General features: G+C 43.5%; 1 protein-coding gene across 2 annotated transcripts in view; it reads left to right on the top strand.

Moving 5' to 3' along the window:
* nlgn3a (neuroligin 3a) overlaps window positions 1-17,145 on the top strand; it is a 195,625-nt gene extending 178,480 nt beyond the window's left edge. Inside the window, exons 6-7 of one of the 2 annotated variants that reach the window (XM_086105721.1) lie at window positions 409-1,198; window positions 14,666-17,145. In XM_086105721.1, coding sequence (XP_085961847.1) covers window positions 409-1,198; window positions 14,666-15,524 — 1,649 coding nt within the window. In that variant the 3' untranslated portion in view covers window positions 15,525-17,145. The remainder of the gene's footprint in view (window positions 1-408; window positions 1,199-14,665) is intronic. The other variant, XM_086105720.1, reaches the window with a different exon arrangement.
* Window positions 17,146-22,663: the final 5,518 nt, after the last annotated feature.

Here is a 22,663-nt window from a genome sequence, read left to right as displayed (position 1 = left end):
ATGCTCAATAAACAAACAAAACAAAAAAAATTTGCAACAAAACAATGCAGCGCCATATTCTCAGCATCTGCCTCCGACAAGCATACAGATTATGACTGTGGGAGTTGTAGGGATGGGAAAGGAAAAGACAGAGTGCCGGTGCTCTCGTCTGTCTGCGAGCAGTCTGTAAGACCAGGCCATCTGGGCATTCATTATCGCAGACATGATTCTATTATTGTAGGCATCTATTATTGTCCTATGTGGGAGCAAGAACTTGTTGTCAGTCTGGTCTTTGTACTTATCAGCTGTGCAGCTGACAGTCAGGTCACCGACATGACAGCAGCCAAATGAACAGCCATTGTGTTTCGTCGCGCCTAACTGAATTATCCACGACACACACAGCATACTGTTCCTTGTGTTTTTGTGCAGGTCTCTTCCATCGAGCCATCATTCAGAGCGGTTCGGCGCTGTCCAGCTGGGCGGTGAATTACCAGCCGGTCAAGTATACGCGCCTCCTGGCGGAGAAGGTGGGCTGCAACGTCCTGGACACGTTAGACATGGTGGACTGTCTGAGGAAGAAGAGCTCCAGGGAGCTTGTGGAGCAGGACATACAACCCGCAAGGTACCACGTGGCTTTTGGACCTGTAATTGATGGCGATGTCATCCCTGATGACCCCGAGATCCTTATGGAGCAGGGGGAGTTCCTCAACTATGATATCATGCTGGGCGTCAACCAAGGCGAGGGTCTGCGCTTTGTGGAGAACGTGGTGGACTCAGAGGATGGCGTTTCTGGAAACGACTTTGACTTTTCGGTGTCTGACTTTGTGGACAGTCTGTATGGATACCCGGAGGGCAAAGACACTCTGAGGGAGACCATTAAGTTCATGTACACAGACTGGGCTGACAAGGAAAATCCAGAAACCAGGCGCAAAACTCTGGTGGCTCTCTTCACCGATCACCAGTGGGTGGAGCCCTCTGTGGTAACAGCAGATCTCCACGCTCGCTATGGCTCACCCACCTACTTTTATGCCTTCTACCACCACTGCCAGAGTCTGATGAAGCCTGCCTGGTCAGATGCCGCGCACGGGGATGAGGTTCCCTATGTTTTTGGAATTCCAATGATCGGTCCAACTGACCTTTTCCCCTGCAACTTCTCAAAGAACGATGTCATGCTCAGTGCTGTGGTCATGACCTACTGGACCAACTTTGCCAAGACTGGGTGAGTCGATGCTTATCTTTGGGGCTCCTCTATATGACTATTTTTGGGATGTTGTTTTACATAAGAAAACATCTTGAATCAAGTTGCCACAAGATGATGAACGGAATAAATGTTATGAAATAAGGACATTTATTTTTATTCACTTTTTATATGCCAGCCACATTAAACAATGAGAACATCTTGAGTGCCAGCCAGTTTAGAGCTTTCTGACTGATCTTTCAAGGATCACAGGATATTGTTTTATGTAAACACCGAAACAACCACATTTAATATTTGATTCTCTTCTTGGATCATAAATTATGTATTCACAATGAATTGTGAAGCAATTTGAAAAACTTTACAAACTATTTGCAACCTATTTAGTAGTAGTAGTATTTAGTAGTGTGTGTGGATGCCACGTATGAACGTGTGTGTGTGTGTGTGTGTGTGTGTGTGTGTGTGTGTGTGTAGCTGTGTACATTATGTCCTAATTTCACCTTCTAAAATAATCCCCATTATTTTTTCTCATTTTTGTGACACTTTTTTTCATAGATTTCACATGACAAACACTTTGATCGATCACTAGCTGCTTGTAACGGTTGTATTTCCTAGGTCAGACATGATTTAAGAGCTTAGCCACAACAGTGAGCTCCCCCCAAAACTGCAATGCTTTAGCCAAAACCTTTCTCCACCCATTTCCATAGAAAAAAAGCAGTTGATGGAGATTGATGTCGACAATTGCTGTCGACGGTATTTCACATCAACGGCGCTCAAAGTGTTAATTTACAAAGTGAATTCAAATGAGTTTTAAATCGGCTAAACCATGAATGACCGTATTCAAAACTTGCTGCAGTCTATCATCAGTGAAAAGTAGCGGAGGAAATCCAATCAGCGTCCTATTAAAATGACTTCAAAAAGGATGTATGCACAGAGAAAGTCCCACAATGGATAAGCATGGAACTGGAAAGAGAAGAAAAACACTATAACCGATATTTTTTACACGTGTTTTCAAAGAAGAAAAAAGACATATTGAATGTGAGGAAGATTAAATGTACCTCCAGTGGGTGCAATACAATATGTGCTTTGCTGAATTTCTGGTTTGAGTGCAAGGACTGTCTTTATGCGTGTGTCTGTCTGCACTTCTGGGTTGTTAGTTTTTTTAATTTGTATGGGGGAGCTGAAAATGTTATCGCTACTCCATTGTAGTTAGGCCCCGAAAGATGCCATGACTTATCAGAACGGCAACTGTTGCCCTTACTGGTATTGACTTCTTTAGCTTGGACCCAGACGATCATTCTCGCCCAGGGTGACCCTCCCACACTCCATACTCAATTTCACCTCTGCCCATCACAAAGTACAAGACATTTTTGCACAACTAGTCATCATTTCAAACAATTTAAATTTAATTTGACAATCCATGTACACCAGAGTGCTATTGATCTTACCTTGTGGCGGATGCACTGTGGAGGGAAAAAAATGTCTGCATCATCCGCTGCTCAATCAGGTTGACTTTGACATCTAAACGTCTGGTTTATAGGCCACTGTGGCCACCAGCACAACTCGATGAATGAGTTGCTCATGACAGACAAGTGCAGATGGACTGATGTCAGCTGTTTGGCTCCTCGGGTGAACCACTGAGGTCAAACTCACCAAACATCTGTCTCCTTTGCCTGGCAGCCATCTTGTCTCGCCATATTCAGAACATCACGTTGGAGATGTACACAGAAAGTTTATTGCATGATATGTATGGCTCATGCACATGTATTCATTGTCTTCCGTTCAGTAATACAATACAGCCCAATAAGTCCAGGCTTTTTCAGGCATTTGCAATATATAATATTGGTAATTTTTAAACACCATCTGCCTTGGTATTTAGACTCATTCCTCATTTGTACATTGATGCTTTTTAAATAATCTAAACCGGGTTATTTGAAACGGAATGGCACGAGCCAGGTTTACATGGTGCCTTGTATTCCGATTTAATTCAATCCGTATGGAATTTATTCAGATTCACATGAGTGGTAGAGTCGTTTTACCAGGCCGAACAAACGTCATGGAAACAATTCAAACGGAATAGCCAGGCTGGGTGTGGTCTCTGTATGCTCTGTATTGGCGTAAATATGCAATGGCGTCGTCATTTACACACTTGAAAATGGCAGTGTCCCCCCAGAGCTCGTCTGCGACAGGAGAACTTTTTTAAAAAGCTCTTCATGTAAACCCGACTACTGACCGCGACTCCCATTTCTGTCAAAATTACATCCTGCTGCAAAATGAAACTGTACCAGGATCGGGCAGCGTTTTAATAATTGTTTATCCAATTATTGGATGATGTCCATCCATGTCAATATGGTATGGAAACAAGACTTGGACAAACTACATGGTCACAGAAGCTGTACTGTTTTTTGATCGTCGAAAGAGCTCACAGCACTTACAAAACACTGAAACAACAAAAACATATATAGTGGTAGATGATCTTACTTTACTTGCCTGGCAAAGGTGCAGTTATTGATATACAGTAGCTCTTGAGTTTAATTTGGCTGTGCAGGTGTACCAGATGAAGTTTTTGCTTATGTATAATGTACAGTGAGTCGGCAGATATTTTGTCAGAAAGCACTGTATTGAGTATTATTTAAAAGTCTAAACTGTTAAAACAAGGTGGCTAAAGTGGGCCTTAGTGCTAACAATGCTATAAACATAATCCGTTGCTCACAGTTCTTTCACAGCCGTTTTGACTACCAGGATTTGGTCTGCTTAAAATTGCCACTGTAAAATCTTGGACGGAATTAGGAATATTTTGTTCCAAAAATTAGATCTGTTTGGACAGTTCGAAAGACCATATCGATCAGAGGCATTGTACAGTGTGCGTGAATGCATGGGTGTGCGTGTGTGTGTGTGTGTGTGTGTTTCCATTCTGGCCTGGAGGTAACCGTTTAGGCTGAATTGGCTGTTGCAGTGCCTTGAAACTTAATTCTGATCGATGGTGATTTCGTCATCATTTAACATGATGGCATCAACATCTGTGTGCTAGCCATAACCCAGCTTCCACGTTAAGGCCCTAACATCAAATTGCACTTAAGTCTTGACCCAGTTTTAGTCCATTTTTTCTCGAATTTTGCTGCACTGCTTCCCTTTTAAGTTTTTCACTTAGAAGTCCCATTCTGATTTGTAGCAAAGCATTGCAAGAGTGAAATGACCATAGATGAAAGTGGTGTCTTAAAGCATCATAATAATTTAATTTAGCATCTTAAAAATCCTTGGAACATTGATTAGCAAGATGGAGAATTTCTCGGTCATCGCCATGCCGACCAAACGTAATTTACTTTCCAATGCTATTATGACCACGTAAAATGATAACGAGCTGTTAAGAAAAGTAAAGGTTGATGCCGCCCAGTACTTCATCATAGGGTAATTGTCTTGCAACTATTGGACTCTATCATTAGTTCTTGGTGACTACTCCTTCAGGCTGAGGGCTGAAGATTTTTCCCCAAAGTTCATTGTCCTCATTTCGACGACACCAGGGTATGAATATCTCAGCCCAGCACCACCCAAGCCCAGTCTGGCTCTGGAGGACATCCCTTTAATTAGGACCCGGTTGAATTCCCTTTGACTTTTCGGCTCACAACAGCAATTCTCACTCCCTTCCCCCATCTCCAAATACTCACGATGAGCTAACCCAGATTGCACTTCCTCTCTTCGACTGTAAATCGCCTGTCAAAACATGTGGGAAGCCATGTTGAGACACTTGTTCTACATGTCAACCATGTGTATGATACTGGCGTTCCCCCTCAAGCCCTTCCTGTCCCAGGCTGTCATGTGTTATCTTTACAGGGCAAACTCTGTCCCTTGCACATTTTTGTCCTGCATCAGAGTAGCGAGAACATAAAAGCAAACACCTCGCTGTCAAATCTTAGTGCGTGCGCATGACTGTGAGTGTATCTGTTAGCTCATTTTGAAGGGTGGCAGTGTTGATTATTGCCTTGGGATTTATGAAACTATCTTTCCCGATAACATTGTCTTTTTCCATTTTCATAGATAGGTGCATGTGCGCTCGGCGTAAAAACTGGTGGGCAAGTCTAGTTGACCATGTGTGGGAATTTGGCAAACCACGCTATCGTGTCTGGCGTTACAGCAGTTCCAATACGTGCCACGACGCAGCCGACAATTTAATAGCAGAACGTAGCCTAGAATTGGGACGAGGTGAAACCAGGTCTAAGTTGTGGCACAGGTTGCTAATGCAATTTGGGGAAATGCTTCAATGGGTAGAAAGATCAAAGGCAAACGAACGTACCAACGGACAAAAGGCTTTCGAGACATATCGACAAATGGCTGAAGTAACAAACAGGACGGAACAATGTATGGATGGCAGACAGGAGAATATATGGACAGATCGACAATGGTGATGGAATGACTGAGCAGATGAATGAATAGACAGACAATGGAAGGGCAATGGATCGAGGGAGAGGAGATGATGATGATGATGATGATGATGATGATGGACACATAGGCAGACGGAAAGTTGGGCAAACAGATGGATACTGATGAATGAATTCAGTCAGAACAGACAGAAGGATGGAAGCACAGACAAGGGACAGTAGATAGAGACAGCAAAGGCAGTGTAGACAGACAGACGGTGGAAGAAGTGAACAGATAAGGACGAACAATCAGGACAGCTGGATGAACTGACCAATTAAAGGAGAGATGGAAAGGCTGTGTCGATGGTTACAGAGAGACACGGGCTGATGGACAGAAGGAGAAATGGACAGAGACATTGGTCTAACCAAGTCTGATGAAAGAAAGATGATGAATGAACTGCAAAAGGCGTAGGCTGACATTATCAATCACAGGTCAAATACCTACTACATCACATTACCGGTAATTGTCTTCTCCGACATCATTTCAACTGTGCCTCCAAAACTTTTGCCTTGTGTCCACACGCTGCAACTTTCACACGATCTCAAACAACAAATAAAAAGCACACCGTGTGCACCGACATCCAAAAGCGCTGGCGGAGCACTTCAGAAAAAGACAGAATGATGAAAAGGCAGCAAAGATCAGTCACTACATATCATTAGCGCTATAAATATGTCAGTCCAACTTTCCACTCGGTGTGTTTTTTACTGCTGGCTTGTGCTCATTTCCTTCCTCTTTGTGAGCACCGTCACATGCTGTGCAAGGTCTTGCTCGGTATAGTTAAAGAGTACACCGCTGACATGTGTTGGTTCTTTATTTATTCTTTTGCTCTTTTTCTATTCCTACTCCTCCATCTCAATCTCACATTATTCTCAACCAAATAAAAAAAAAAATAGGCTGGTTGTGAGAGCCAAAATATACAGCATCAATTGCTTTGTCTTCAGTGACAAAGTCTGCCAATTCAACTGCGAGATGTCTATAGTGCTCTTTAGCACCCAATGATTTTATTCAAACACCTCTGGAAGGATACTGACAGCTATTGCTTGCCCTTCCTCTGAATTGTCCACAAATTCTAAGAATGTTTGTTTGTTTGTTTGTTTGTTTTTTTAGGATGCACTAGTAACCAGTATTAAACACTACATTTTGAGAACCTACAGAGTCCTAACATGAGCACGTTATTAAAACACAGTACAGAGACAAAGTCCAGCACATACTTCAGATATTGCTGAGGTCCTGACATGATAACTTGGCAGGTCAACTTGCTACGCAACAGCGTAGCAATTTGATAATGGAAGAGTCCTGAATTGTTTGTTTCCTTGCCGGTGCTGTTGACCAGACTTGATGTAAGGCCAGAGTTGGCATGATGTAGTTTAGACCAACTCATAGTTGTGACTGAATCGACAGTGCTTCTCCTGGTCGCGGCCAGAGCACCAGACTGTCCATAAATGGTGGCAATTTGCTCCTAAAATTTGAGTGAAGTGGAAGTGAACTTTTGCATCTACTCGCGCCTGTGCAACCGATTTCTTTTTTTTTTTGGTCCCATATTCTATCGTTCGTATTTTTGGTTGTAATTGCTGACAAAGCTCTGCCGCACACTTCAGCCCATTTATCAATTATGTCGTGAAAATGAGTGAATTGCAAGTTGACTTACACACCGAAAGCGCCCCTAGATTTCCTACATGCGGCCCTAAAATTTCAGGTTAGGGGCCACTGTGCACCTATTAACTCAACTCAACTCAACTGTATTAATAGAACACTTTCAAACAGCCATCGCTGCATATAAAGTGCTGTACATGGAGTAACTAACATATACAACAGTAAAGCAACAAATCGTTGACAAAGACGGTAGAAAGCACCGAACAGCAAAACCAAGAACAAATCTGAGTCATGCTGAGTCAAATGCCAAAGAATACAAGTGAGTTTTGAGGCGAGTATTAAAGGTGGGCAGCGAGGAGGCTTGCCTAATGTTCAGTGGGAGGTCATTCCAGACAGAGGGACCAGCAACAGAAAAGGCTCCGTTTAGTTCTTGGTACTACTAATAATGTCTGGTCCACAGACCTGAGGCGCCGGGCAGGTGTGTAGGGGCGGATGAGCTCAGAGAGGTAAGGTGGCGCGAGGTCATTTAGAGATTTGAAAACAAATAAGAGGATCTTGAAAATAACTCTAAAATGTATGGGGAGCCAGTGAAGGGATGCCAGAGTAGGAGTTATATGCTCCCTCTTAGGAGAGCAGCGGCATTCTGGACCAGCTGGAGGCGCTTAATGGAGATTGGCTCTCTCTATTAAAAATAAATAAGTAAACGTTCACCTGAAGCACTGGCAGCCAAGTCCATGTTGCCTCAGTTTTCTCAAAACCTGTGTAATCACGACGATTTTCCAGAGTTGCAATCATTTTTACCACTCAATTCATTGCTTAGGTTACTGTAGCCACCGCTTACTTGAATGCAACCTGCAGCATTGCAACAGCATGGCCGCAAAATGCCCGCTGCATTGAATTAGGAACCGACTTGATGGGGAGATGTGGTAGCGAATATTTGAATTCTCATCTGACAAGGTAAGAAGCAGTGTAGCTTGTTCTGGGGTGTGGATAACATTGATCAGTGTCGCTGCCATGGGCCGAATGTAATGAGAGGAGGGGATGTAAATTTGACGTCCATAAGTGGCTGTTAAATTGACAAAGGTGAAAAATGCCAAGTTTAACAATGTGAAGCAACCTATTGATGAGGCGGTTTCAATGTAGAAATGTCATACATTGAATGTATTGAAGGAGTTTTGTTTTCGCCGCTCATTTAAGAAGAAAATTAATAAATCAATCAATAAGGAAAGGTCCGAATGGTGTCCTCCGGCACCTCAGCGCACTCCAAAGTCACAGCGTTTCGCCCCGCATCACTTAGCCCGTTGAACTGAAGGCTGCCATTAAATATAAAGCATGCATCACTCATCCCTCCGCCCCAGCATGCAACCACACGAAGGGCAAAAGAGCACGGCCTGATAATTTGCACGCTGTCCTACGAGGCTGCCGACAAGCACTAGATAACATGCGCTGAAGAAAAATCCACTCAGAATGCAGGGCAAGGTGTTGGGAGGGAAAATTCCAATGAAATGCTTACTTTGTGTTACCTGGTAAGTAGATAAACAGCTGCGGGGGATGCATTTGTTACACACTGGTAACAACAATAACCTCAACCTTCAAAAAGCTTTGACTTTGCATATTTTAGCAGCTGAGCCAAATGAGCAACAGTGCCTGAGATTTAATGCACCTCCTTTCGTGTTATATGGTGAGGCTGGAACTCAGCTCAGGAATTCAGGGCTGTTGAGTGTAGTGAAAATAGATTTTTGTCTTCTGCCTCGGGGCGCCTAAACGTGTCTTTTCAGATTTGGTGACGGCTAGGTCTATGATCACTGAAGCGCTTCAAATTACATCAGGATGAAAAGGGGAAGGACGTACATGGGAAATGGGAAAAAATAAGGGAGATGATATTCATTCTATCCTCTTATCTACCTTTTAGATCAGAGCTTCCCGTCATGGTTTGGAATGAATAATGAGCCTAGAATGATTCTAACTGACATAAAGTATTGGAATGGTTGACTTTGTCATCCGCGTGACACATCCTCGCGTGGAGAAGCTTTAAAAATGTCGTGTAAGACTGGAGAGGGAGGGATCACTTTCTCCACTCCAGCATGCGTGCAACTGCTGCACGCTTTGTGTTGAACTTGTGCGGCCCTCCGGTCAAGTCGTTACACCTGGATTGCATTTCTAATACAAAGGCACGCTCACAGAGACAGACAGGTACACAAGCCACAAGAGATACAGACATACATACACAAGCTCCCAGTCAATCATGAAGACAAACACGTGGGAGCGCTTGAACATGCATGACTGGCCGAGGTCAGTGTGGGTCAGCAGGTCACACGGAGAGAAACAGCGGAGGTGAGGAGGGAAGCTGTGCATGTGAACAAGTCAGAAGGGACGTGAAAAGGCCATTAAAACACGTTCTTTTATGTGTGTAATAATCCTTTCTCCAGCGCCTGGAGTCCAGCCACAGCCCCGATGTCCATCTAGATTAAGGGGGTAGTTTGACAGGATGCATGTTGTACGCTAATGCGGGAGAGTGAGATGGTCCTTCGGGTTTAACGGGACCATATATGTCAAATTATGCCAATATAGATAAATAGACTTGATTTAATTGTAAATATGCCTCGCACTGAGCCGTCTGCTGTTGAAGTCAACACACGGCGTGAGCTCGGTGGCGTTCGTTGTAATGAATCCAAAAAAAAGCCTGCCAGCCACTTGTCTGTTTTCAGCAGCATTATACAACACTCTGCACAGTCATTAGATGTGCAAAATGTTGTTTTATTAGAAGACAATCAGACAACGCAAAAAAAAAAACACTTTCATTTGCCGTGTACCTACTTGCGCAGCATGTATCGAAATAACATTCCCAAAGTTACCCAGTGCATCTAGTTATTCGAGCCATTCACTTCATTCATAATTGCAAAAGTCCTTGATTGTCAATGAAGTCACACATGGGACACGCTTAAAACTTAAATGAACCGAAGTTGTGTGACATTGCTAACCCAGCTGCGGGGCCAAAAGTTTCAGTACTTTCATCCAACGAGCTGTAAAAACGACACATACTGATGAGTGAGTTAAAACTACTAAATGGGGAACCCGGTTATCCGTAGAGCTGTGGTCAAAGAAACAAAATGCTTATTTCACACTGGATATCCCCCCTCATGCAACCCAACCATTTTCCTATTCACCGTTCGCCTTCACCGGGATTTGAATCCCATGTGTCAAAAGTAAGCAGTGATTGAGCCATGCAGCCACTTGTCTAAGAACGTTACATTCAACATACTTGAATACACAAATAGCAACCGCCTTCAGTTCTTCAGCATGCCCAAATCTAGTCTTGAACCCAATCTACTAGGTCAAAAGAATGAACCCAACCTTGGTTAAAGTCACCCAATCTGCTGAAAATCTGAAGCTACCCAATGAGTGTGTTAAACAATCCATCGTTTTATAGAATGTATGTACTGTATGTAAGAAGAGACCACCACTTACAAATAAATCCGGGTCACATTGATTGATTTTTTTTCCACATTTGGCAAAGATTTCTTATCGGCAACGATATCAAAGACTATTTAAGTTTGTACTATTATCAGCAAATTTAATATGAAATGTGCTATACAAGATTGCAGCTCTTACATGGATTGCAAATAGAGGAGATTAAATTGCGTGATGCCTGTCTCAAACAGATTACCTGTGCTGTTCGCAACAGGATTAAAAATGGTGGAGGCTACCATATTAAAAACCTATGGCAAGAGACCTGACTTGATGCGCACAATCGCAATGTGGTGTGCATTATTTAAAAAGTCACTTGAACAAAAGGGGAAAGATTGGAAAGTATACAGTAAGTCCATATTGCCCTCTCCTTCGTCACATCCCGACTCGATTCCTGCAATGCACTTTACTTTGGAGTCAGCCAATCCTCCATTAAGCTCCTCCAGCTGGTCCAGAATGCTGCTGCTCGCCTCTTAACTGGTACTCGCAAGAGGGAGCACATAACTCCTACTCTGGTATCCCTTCACGGGCTCCCCATACATTTTAGAGTTCTTTTCAAGATCCTATTATTTGTTTTCAAATCTTTAAATGACCTCGCGCCACCTTACCTCTCTGAGCTCATCCGCCCCTACACACCTGCCCGGCGCCTCAGGTCTGTGGACCGGACATTATTAGAAGTACCAAGAACTAAACGGAGGCTCAGAGGGGATTTCCGTTGCTGGTCCCTCTGTCTGGAATGACCTCCCACTGAACATTCGGCAAGCCTCCTCGCTGCCCATCTTTAAAACCCGCCTCAAAACTCACTTGTATTCTTTGACATTTGACTCAGCATGACTCAGATTTGATCTTTGTTTTACTGTTTGGTGCCTAACTACCATCTTTGTTACTGATTATTGCTTTATTGTTGTATATATGTTAGTTGCTCCATGTACAGCACTTTGTATGTAGCGATGGCTGTTTGAAAGTGCTCCATAAATACAGTTGAGTTGAGTTCTACCCTCTCCTCACCATCAAGAAACGGGTCCATGCTTCCTTTTTGCCTTTTCTGAAGGACAAAAATGTCGTGTAGTTTGACCAGGCCATTAGTTTTACCACTCCAAGTCAAGGTCAAGTGTTGCGTTCACTGATTAGCAGTCATTCTTCCTCACTTCTGCAGGTTGTTTGTCCACACAGTCAGCAAGTTGTTCATCCGTCTTCAAATTGCAGCTATTTTCTCTGGCAGGAATTGACCAAGCATTTTGTAGGTTTGATCGGCCAACTAGTTGTTTTTTTTTTTCAATTTATCCATCTACCCCATATCGATTTCTTTGTGTTGCTAAAATGCTTTCCTTTTTATCCAAATGACATCTCGCACTCTATCTAAAAACCTGCTCCCTGCGCGCACAGATTGCTTTGTGAGATTTAGCCAAGTACCTTTGAGATCTTTTTGTGATCACAATTCGCCAAATTGACCCAGCTGAGATGAGAGCTTTCGTCGCGCTTATGGAGCTGCCAGGAATTCCCATTAACTGAGATTGCTCTGACCGCCCCCCATTGTTGTGATGTGCGTGTTTGTCCATGGGCGGGGTAGATTTGCATGCGTGCGCGTGTGCGCGCGCGAGGCTGCAGACAAGCACGTCTCCGATTGAACGTCCTGTTCTCCGGCATGTTGCGCACAGGGAGATCAATATGACCTTACCTCCACCAGCCGCTCCTTTGAAACTTAATTACTGATATTCAGCTACAAAGTCATCATAGTCTGCCTGTCAATATTCATTGGGGATCATTACGGGCGTAATAAAAGTGGTTATTTACAGGCTGCTCTGCTGACACGGGCCCAGGTCCAGGGATTCAGCTTTCGCCATCTCAATTTGTTTTACCACTCAGTCACCCTCTCTCTCTTCCTTTCTTTCTGTTCACCTCTCCCAGAAGCACTGACCTGAAAAAGAAAAATTGACAGCAGAAAAACGAACTGAGGGTTGAATGCTTCTGGTGTGGCTTTTAATTCTCTTGTACAAACGTTTCCAAACACAAGGACCGGTGCCAAAAATACACTGTGACCAGCGCATCCCTAAATCCCAGAATAAACTTGAACTTGGCGTGCCAATGACTTGGCACTCAAACCCGCAAAGGGATATTTCATGACATTTGAAGAAATGTCAAGCGGCTCCTTGCTTCCTTTCAACCTCTCGGACTCGAGTGGTTGTTGTGTTTTCAAGGCTGCGGCATTCTTTTGCAGATCTATTCTTTGCATACTAGAGCTATAGTGGTAGTAGGTGCCTCCGCAGCTTCCGCTCGCGACACTTTACAGAAAGAAAGGATTTGTTGGATTGCTGGAGATTGCTTTATGATAATTGGTTCAATAAATCGGTAGCTTCGCTCCTCATTGAAAAGGACACGTCAGGATGTCAAAAAGGGAAACGGCGAACTCTTTGGCACAAACGCAGTACTGCATCAAAAAAAAGATGCCTGACTGTCTTTTGATCTTTTCCTGATACGTGCACGCACGTACGCACCCACGGTGGGTTGAGCAGTTCCCACTCAGTGTCTTAATTAATATGGTCCACTTTACATCAGCTCACGAGATGCCAATGCACACTGCGCTGCCTTCCCGAAGCAATTAGCAGAAGGGCTCCACCAGTGTTGGGATTAGCAACAACAAGATGCCTCCTGACGTGAGCCCTAAATCCTGCTGACTTATTCATATGTGTTGACTTAAAACGGCCCCATGCCCTGGTTTGTGTGCGCAGACTGCATCCAAACTGCATCCAAACTAAGAGCAACATCTGGGAAGGGAGACGAGGGAGCAGGCGGAGTGAACTGCTGCAAGTTGGTCCGGTTCTGTTTCCAGTGTAGTTCAAACGCAAGTGTGTTCTGCCGTGAGCCTTCCCAAATATGATCGATCAACTGAATCTCTCTCAAACCCAAACAACAAGCTGATGGGTTTTCTTTGGGGTGTTTTGTGATTACGGGCTACATTGGACTTGACTTGACCACCACCTGCTTGTTTCAGTGACCGTCCACTGTCATAGATTGCTACAATGCAGATTTTTTTTTCCTTCGTAGTTTACTATCACTGATTTGAACAGGAATGAGGATTTTAAAACGAATGACCTTTTTATACGCAAATTCAAAATAGCACATGGAGACCAACAACCGTTCCCACTCACATTCACACTTCTGAACAATTACGAGTCCCCAGTTTAGCTCACATGCATGAGTTTGGAATGTGGAAGGAAGCCAGAGTACCTGGAGAAAACCCACAAGGAGAATATGCGCGCGTTGAAACGCGTGGCCAATGCGATGCATTCTTTTCCAATATTCAAACACTAAAACAAATCTTCGGACCTCTTGTTTTAGGTTTTTTTGGAACACGACATTTGAAAAGTGAAGAATCATGGTGTATTAATTCCAGAAACTATCAAACTGTTGAGCACCTGATGGGCTCATTGACATGAACACTGTACGGAAGGACCGCAGACAACATCTCGTGACAACATTGAGCACTGGGGAAACGCCGATCGATGACCAGACAAGGATAGACGACCAAATTCCATACCAGCGACACTGACAGCTTTGTACCGAAGTTGGAACGCACTTAGTGTCGATCACTATGCAATACTAAAACAGTATAAAAGTCTCAATATTTACTTGAAACAACACACTTCTAGCGCATCAATGTAAAATGATGGAATGGAAAAGCCTTCACAACAAGGGGAACGATTGCAGACATTTTCTGCTGTGATTGGTTGCACGTTGAAAGAGGTGCAACTCGTTCATTGCCTTGCGGTGTGTGAGACGTCTGTTTCAGAACGCCAAGTCCCCAAAACTGCCTCGCAGTGCATATTCTCTTGTACCGGGCAACTTTTGCTCCGATGGAAAATGCCATTGTGAACACTCAGAGCAAATGCACACGACATGTCGTAATTTGGTCCAGGCCAAAGTACGAGAGTGACCAGAGGCTAAATCAGATGAGCATCTGGAAACACGGCGACTCTTGCCTAACATCCTTTTGCATCTGTGTCTTCTCCTCAGGGATCCCAACAAACCAGTTCCCCAGGACACAAAGTTCATCCACACCAAGGCCAACCGCTTCGAGGAGGTGGCGTGGTCCAAGTACAACCCCCAGGACCAGCTTTACCTTCACATCGGCCTCAAGCCGCGCGTGCGCGACCACTACCGGGCCACCAAAGTGGCCTTCTGGAAGCACCTGGTGCCGCATCTGTACAATCTTCACGACATGTTCCACTACACCTCCACCACCACCAAAGTGCCCCCGCCAGATACCACGCAGAACACCCTGTCCACCAAGCGGCCCAACGGTAAGACCACGTGGCCCTTCAACACCAAGCGGCCCCCCATGTCGCCGGCCTACAACAGCGAAGACAAGGACTCCTGGGGCGACGACAAGGAGTCTGGGCCTCTCGTGGTGGAGAACCCTCGGGATTACTCCACGGAGCTCAGCGTCACCATCGCGGTGGGGGCCTCGCTGCTCTTCCTGAACGTACTGGCGTTCGCCGCCCTCTACTATCGCAAGGACAAGCGGCGGCAGGAGTCCAGCCACGGCCAGCCCAGCCCGCAGCGCCAGACCACCTCTAACGACATCGGGCACCACGCGCCCGACGAGGAGATCATGTCGCTGCAGATGAACCAGACGCACCACGAGTGCGAGGCAGGGAACAGCAACGAGGGGGCGCTGCGCTTGGCCTCGCTGCCCGATTACACGCTCACCCTGCGACGCTCTCCGGACGACATTCCCCTCATGACGCCCAACACCATTACCATGATCCCCAATTCTCTGGTGGGCATGCCCAACCTGCACCCTTACAACACCTTCACCACGGGATTCAACTCCACCGGCCTGCCGCATTCTCACTCCACCACGCGCGTATAGCTTTAAGGGGACCAGACGAGGGGGTCGACGGCCAGCGATGCCGACGGAGGATGAGCAAAGCATTCAACAAAACAGAGAAGAAGAGGATTGTGTTTTATAAATACCACAGGAGGGGGATGGGGGGGGAGGGCAAGGGCAGATTAAAACGTGAAGAGATTTAACCAGACTTTTACTACAAGGAGCGTCGCTTCAGAGCTCTCCATGGATGTCAAGTTGTGCAGAGCTGCCAAAATCAAACTGTTTCCCTTCTCCTCATCAGGGGAGGAGCTGTTTTTTGTGTTGTGTCCTTTTTTTTTTCTAAAAATCATCATTTGAAAAGCCTTTTAAGCGGACAAAGAAGACTTTCTTTTTTTCTTGAGTTCCTAACAAAAACAAACAAAAGTGCTTTTTAATTTCCCAATCCTCCTTCCTCCTGGGGGGAGACACATGAAGAACAATGGCCTCGATGTCGAAACTCACATCATGTTTTTAATTGCTTCTTTCTTTTGATTTCAATGCCTTACAAAACTCTTTTTGGGGGTGGGGGGGTCATCATATCTGTTCTAATAGACTATATACTGAGAAGAGAGTGACAGAAAGACTGATACCAGGATTAGAAATTAGTGGGTGTGCAGATGTAGAGATTTTAAATCCCATTTGGGGCAAGTTTTTTGGTTGATTTTTGCTCCTGTTTGCAGCACAACATGAATGGTCTCATCTTTCATTGTGCGTTAATTTGCGTCGAAGGGTTTGCCATGGATAGCTCTGGCTTGGAGACACGTGCTTTGTTCCTGTGATTGTTTTTGTTAAGAAAGTGCATCTTTTACAGCCAGTTTACCTGTTAAGCTATATGATCCGATCGCAACCGAGTGTGCACGTACACATGAGGCGAGTGAGTCAACATGTGCGGTCGTGTGCGTCCACATTTATTTTTGAAATTTGAGTAGGCTGTACTGTGTGCTTTTATTTGATTTTTTTTTTGGGGGGGGGGCTGGGCGGGATCAAGGCAAAATGCATTTCCATGTTGTTGATTTTGGTTCACCACCAGTCGTGTTTCTGCTGCGTCTCTTGGTGTCCGTCTTTGCAAAATAGCACTTTTTTGGGGGTTATTTTTGTTCCAAGTTCTATATGTCTAATTTTGCTTAAAGATGATAAAATAAATCTTATTATTTTACATGTAAGAGAAAAAGATAGCTTCAAGAAACAACTGAGTGGACTTTGTTAGACTTCCACTTCGACAGCAACAGTCAATGGCCTGTTTGCACTGAGAGAACCTACATCAGTGCACACTTGTATTTCTTTCAATATACATATATATAAATATGGGCATACATACATATATGTATAGGGCTTCTATGGAGATATCATTCCCACTTCCAAAAACAAGAAAATACCTAACAGCACCAACACAAATAAATGAGCATCCCTTGCCAACAACACTTCAAGACATCTTTGTAAGAGCTCTATATGTATATTTATGGATGAAATATTTTATTATTTATTTATGTATACCAGATGCATACATGCTGATTGTGCCATGTACCAAATTAAAAAAAGTCAAAAAAAGGAATAGAAAGTTTCACGTCATTTAGAGCCTCTCTTCTTTTAGGATTTCCACTTGAATGAGTAAAAAGAAAAATATTCTCACAGCGAGAGCCAGCCTAAGCCTCGGGACATCTTCGCTGTACCTCCCTCATCCTCTCTTCCCATCTCCTTCTCCTTACCTCGCTGCTCCCTCTCTTTCTCCGTCTTTGAGAAAGGGCCTAACAGCTTGGGGCCTGTGTGCATGACTACATTTTACTGTAGTGCATGCAAAGTAGTGCTGCAGCAATGGGAGATTGTGCGGCGATTGCCGATTGCATCTTTTCATTTGTCGTTATTCTCTGGGAGAAAACTGGAGTTATTGATTCTGTCATTAAAACCGACAATTTCCATTAACCCTCATAGCAAGGCGTAAATTACCTCCCAAAGTTTCTAAAAGAACACTAGCACAATATGACCACTTGAAACGAGATCAGTCTTTTGTGATACCTTAACATTATTCTTTTAAAATCTTGACTCCGCGGTTGGAGAGCAGCCAAGCGAAAATCCCATTCTGGTCAGATCATCACAAAACCTGCTCGTTGCAGAAAGAGAGAGATAAGGGGTTATGTGAGGGGAGATGCTTATGGGTTGATCTGTATGAGTCATCTTGTTTATTCTTATCCTGCCTTATATGGGTCACGCCTCCTTGAAAAACCTCAGAGGAAAAAATACACAGATGGAGTCTACCTGCTGTAACATTATTAACAGTAATGCTTTAATGATGCGTCGTCGCAGTTCGCCAGCAGCATTCCAACTTGACATCAGTTTGCACATTGTGTAAATTTCGTACACTTTAAACACTTTAAAATGTAAAAAACTTTTACATTTTAAAGTGGTTCAGCAAAAAATATTCAAGTCAGTGGCTATGCTACCGGGGGTCCAACAATTTTTGTGTAGTTACAGCTTGTAGCCACTGAGGGCGCTGCCGTAGGACAAGTGATAGCAACACCGATTGAAATGCAAGATGAGTTTGTTTGTAGTCATCATGCAACCGTTTTTCTCCTTTTCTTTTGTTAGCACATTTTACCAGGGCAGGTTTATTTATTCAGATATGTTTAATTTTCACAGAGTCACAAAGGATTTGAAACAAAACAAGACTGAATTGTAGACTTTCAGGTTTGATAAAAGATCAGAGAAAGGGTTTTTTTGGGGGGGTTTTAATTTTTTTTAAATGCAGCGTACCTCCCTTTGTGGTGGGCACATCGATCCGCCAGTCGGCATGACTCATTATTTCAGGCCCGCCCTCGTCTGCCTTCTCCGTCCCATGTCGTCATCGAGCTCATACCTAATATGTCATCAGCAGACATGGAGCCAAATGAAAAATAAATCCAGAAAATAAAAACAACACATAGACATGCACACACACGGTGTGGTGATTGGTGAAATAAACAATATGGTACAGTATCACTGCGGTTTGTCAGACTGAAAGGTATATAACATACGGACGCATGTATGAATTACTCAGATCAATAGGCCCTTTGCAACTGAAGCCAGAGGTCAGCCATGCTATGTTGCCACTATTACTTATCAGTGCATGTTTTATGCTAGGATGATGGATCCATGTAGCAATGAGAACTTCTCCAACAACAAACGTCATTGTTTGCATCGCCTATTCAGAGTATAGGACGTGAGTTGTGACACAGAGGTTTAGGTTTACATTTTGCAGCATTTTTTTTCCCAGGTGGTCTTCGCTTTCATTTCATTGTTGATGGTTCTGACAACATGATGCAGATGAATCTTCGAGTAGCACTCAGAGGTATGCCTTATTAGAGAATAATGAAAGATGAAGCACTTCACACAGAGTGGCAATGTAAATGGCTGCTGGTGGCTTCACTTCTCCATAAAGCAAATAAGCGGCATTGTCAGTTTATTCATATACTGTATATGTCTGTGATAAAATAGTGTTTTGTTTCATTTTTTTTCCCATGTTCTTTATTTTGCTGCTTCTGCAGCGCCTGCGTGTGACACTGTACCGGGAAGTACGACGCTCGTTTCGACACCAATTGGCTGTCGTCCATGACAGGCGAACTGAGCTGGCCTAAAATACGGCATGATGACTGACGGATTGATATACCCACCACTGCTGTAAAGCATTTGGACAAAGGTAACATTGTTGACTGTGTTTAAAAAAAAAACTGAATAGTGGCAGCATTCAGGTTTTTAAAGGCCAAGTAAACACGCACTTGGTCATACAGGAAGTATTTGTACGACACCGTGTGTACCCAGACACACGTAGACTTGTATATAAGCCCATATGTCTGGTGTGCAATGCGCCGGAAATACACAAGCCGAGGTAAACAGTCATGGCGAAATTCAGATGCAGCTTATTTTTGGAGCGAGGAGGAAATTGGCGGTTTTATTCCTGTGGTGAGCGACAAGAATGTAATGTGATTTATTGACAGCAGAAAGTAACAAGCGGAAATGACGTCTATGCACGTCACGATGTCTGTGCGCTACCGTTGAAATCAGGCTATTCAAATGCCGGATGAACTCTCTCCACTCAAACATGTAAACGGGTTATCCCCAAATATTTCAGTAACCAGAGTTATGACCTTGACCCGAATAATTTACTGCATATAAACGTATTCATTGTAAATACAACCACCCTTTGGCGCCAAAAACATGTGGAGCCCGTTTCTTTCATCTCAACCACCTTCATTTGCTTGAGAGTGAAGCACAATACGATTCACAAGCCATCTTATTTCTGGAAAGCAAATTGTGAATATGTGAGTTCATGCTTGAACGCAGCCTGATTCCACCATGTTTGACACAATATGTGGTATGCGTGTACATTTGTGTCGCTTTGTCCAAATAATGTTGAACTTTAAAAATGAATGAAACGCTCTACAGTCATACCTCCGTTTTCGAACGTCTCTGTTCCCAACCAAATCGGTTTTCGACCAGAAAATTTGAGATTTTTACGCCTCAGATTACGACCGAAAATCGGTTTTCAACCAAATTAAGCAAACCTGAATACGCCACTCGACTCCTCTTGGCTTCCTTACATGAGGAAGTGACGCTTCCTCATGTAACATTCATTGTGAGCAGACATGTTTGTGTTGACTTACGCAAATCTGACTGTTTTTTTCTTATTTTTGCATAGTGTATTAGCCCCAAATCATGGGCTAATAAAATAGTTTCAAACAAATCGGGTTTTCGAACCGCCTTCTGGACCGGATTATGGTCGAAAACCGAGGTATGACTGTACTGAAGAACAAGTCAAATCTTAGTCAAAAATCAGTCATCCAAATGAATGACGACAAATCCTTAAGGATAGAATGGATTGCAAAAGCAACGTTCAACCACCGTAAGTTTATCACACCGTGAATTGCCTCAGGTTTAGCCTGTCAAAAGAGCGGAAAACACCCGTTCACCTTTCCCAAAAGACCCTTGTCACCTTTGCTATCGAAGACTTTTGGTTTAGTATGTTACCGGTTTTCCAGTTGGACCCAGAAACTCCACGTGCACTCCTGAGACAATGGAATCCTCATTTTCGAGTAACCCCACGTTTGTTTCTACCAAATGGTGACACCTTAAGAAAGGTTATTCAGTTGTATATACAAAAGCCACTCCAATTATTACTACCTTAGCCTCGCAAATGCTTAGCACATGCTCAAGAGGCATGCTTTGAACCCATAACTGATATTTTGGTGAAAGACTGAAACCTCGTAGAGATGAACGTCAACTCTTAAAATGTACCAAATTCATTCGTAGTCGTGCATAAAGACAAAATTGTTGCATTTGTGAAGCACAAACACATGGAGCTAACGGTCGGTGAACTAGGGCTAGGCCTTTAAGTTACTTTTTCAAATTATGCTGCCCCGCTTCTGATCTGTCTGCATCACTGGGAGGTCATTTTCCTCACACACGCGCACACACATACACGGGCAATGTGCTCAAATTGAGTGGTAGAGCTGTGAGTGAACTATCAAAGGGAAGCAATGTCATGGGAGGGCAACTTGTTTTTGCCATTTACTTCTCCCATATGCTGCAGCAGCAGAGCAGATGTCACCGACTATTGGCTCGGTGGACTCCATCGCCTCTGTGGATGTTTTTTTTGGAAGGTGCGTATGCCTGCGAAGAGGCTATACTGTTTATCATTACATCTGTCGGACCGATGAGGAAGAACTGCAACAAGAGAGGGATCAAGGGGCAAACTTCTTGTGCCATCAGAAAGCTCAGACAAATTAGCCCAAACTTGCAATGACAAGAATCACCATCGGCGGGAAAAATAGGCCACTTAGGAGGGAGATTCCTGCACAGAGGAGCTTTCTCCACACTGAACTAAGTGTTTGTGTTTTGGAAGTGACATCATTTAAGTCAAAGCTCGGTTAAAAGAAGACCTGAGTGGGCTTTCCTGCCGCTGAAGACAAAGTTAATCTTGGAAATGGTGATTAGATGTGCCAAATTACAGTATGCTAAACTGCTGGGGCACACACACCAAGTGTGTGTGTGTGTGTGTGTGTGTGTGTGTGTGTGTGTGTGTGTGTGAGCGGTATTGAGAGTTTCAGAGGATGCGACAAAACCGCTCTCTTCGTCTTTACTACATCGCGCCATTGTGTAATTTTTCACGTATTACCGCTGTGCTATTTTTAAGTATTTTGCAGGGTTTTATTCACTTTCTAGCCACATTTTATTTTTTTAACTCAGTAAAAAGGAAATAAGATTTAAGGCTTTCGTCCAGAGATTGTCGGTGTGCATGCAGTCATGGCCAGGGGTCTTGGCACTGATTCAAATCCAATTTTTGATTTGCATTGCTTTTACGGTGCTCTCATGGACGTTGTCATGAAGGACTTTCTGTATTTCTCTTTTGATTGATTTCAGAATTTGCAGTAATCACACAAACTGTAGAAAAGTGCTTGAAAACTTACTGTGGATTCACTGAATACTTCTCCTATTTTCAAGGCAAAGGATGTTGTCTATTGCAAGTTTTCATAAAGAAACACCTCTGTTCTGTTCAGTTCTTTCAAAAGAAAAAAATCCTCCGCTTTTTGAACCCCGCAAGTTTGATCTTGTTTTATCTTTATAAACAAATCCTCCATGCACGCGTGCGCGCACACACACACACACACACACACGACATAATTCATGTTTGCTTCGGCTTAAAAAAAAACACTTGAGGAAAAAAAAGATCAATTGAGCCAAACTGAAAATAGAGTTGTAACTTCACTGCAGCTTTCATTCCAATGGGCATATCAAGTGAAATTCTATCATCAAATTAGCAATGGCAAGCCAAGTCCGATGAATATTAAGGGTACATTTTCGCACCAACTAAGTAGCAACATACATAAGATTAACAGAATTGCCCTGCTTCTTTTCTGGTGACATCACATGTTGCAAGGTCACCTGTTGTTAGGCAGAATTTAGTGACCCTCGTCATTCATACTTCAAGTAGCAATAAAAAGTGGAATATTTGAATCTGAAATATATTTCGAACATGCAGTCATTGAAAAAAAAAAGACATACAAAACAAAACAAAAATCTATGATATAAATATTCCAAAAGAAAAAAACACACGCGCTGCTATATATTGTACTCTTTTCTTGGCAACTCAGGCCACAGAGCAAAGAAATAAC

Source organism: Hippocampus guttulatus, chromosome 2, assembly GCF_054856545.1.
Source record: "Hippocampus guttulatus isolate MCC_2025c chromosome 2, RoL_Hgut_1.0, whole genome shotgun sequence".
NCBI lineage: Eukaryota > Metazoa > Chordata > Actinopteri > Syngnathiformes > Syngnathidae > Hippocampus > Hippocampus guttulatus.
This window is presented reverse-complemented; position numbering and strand designations above follow the sequence as displayed.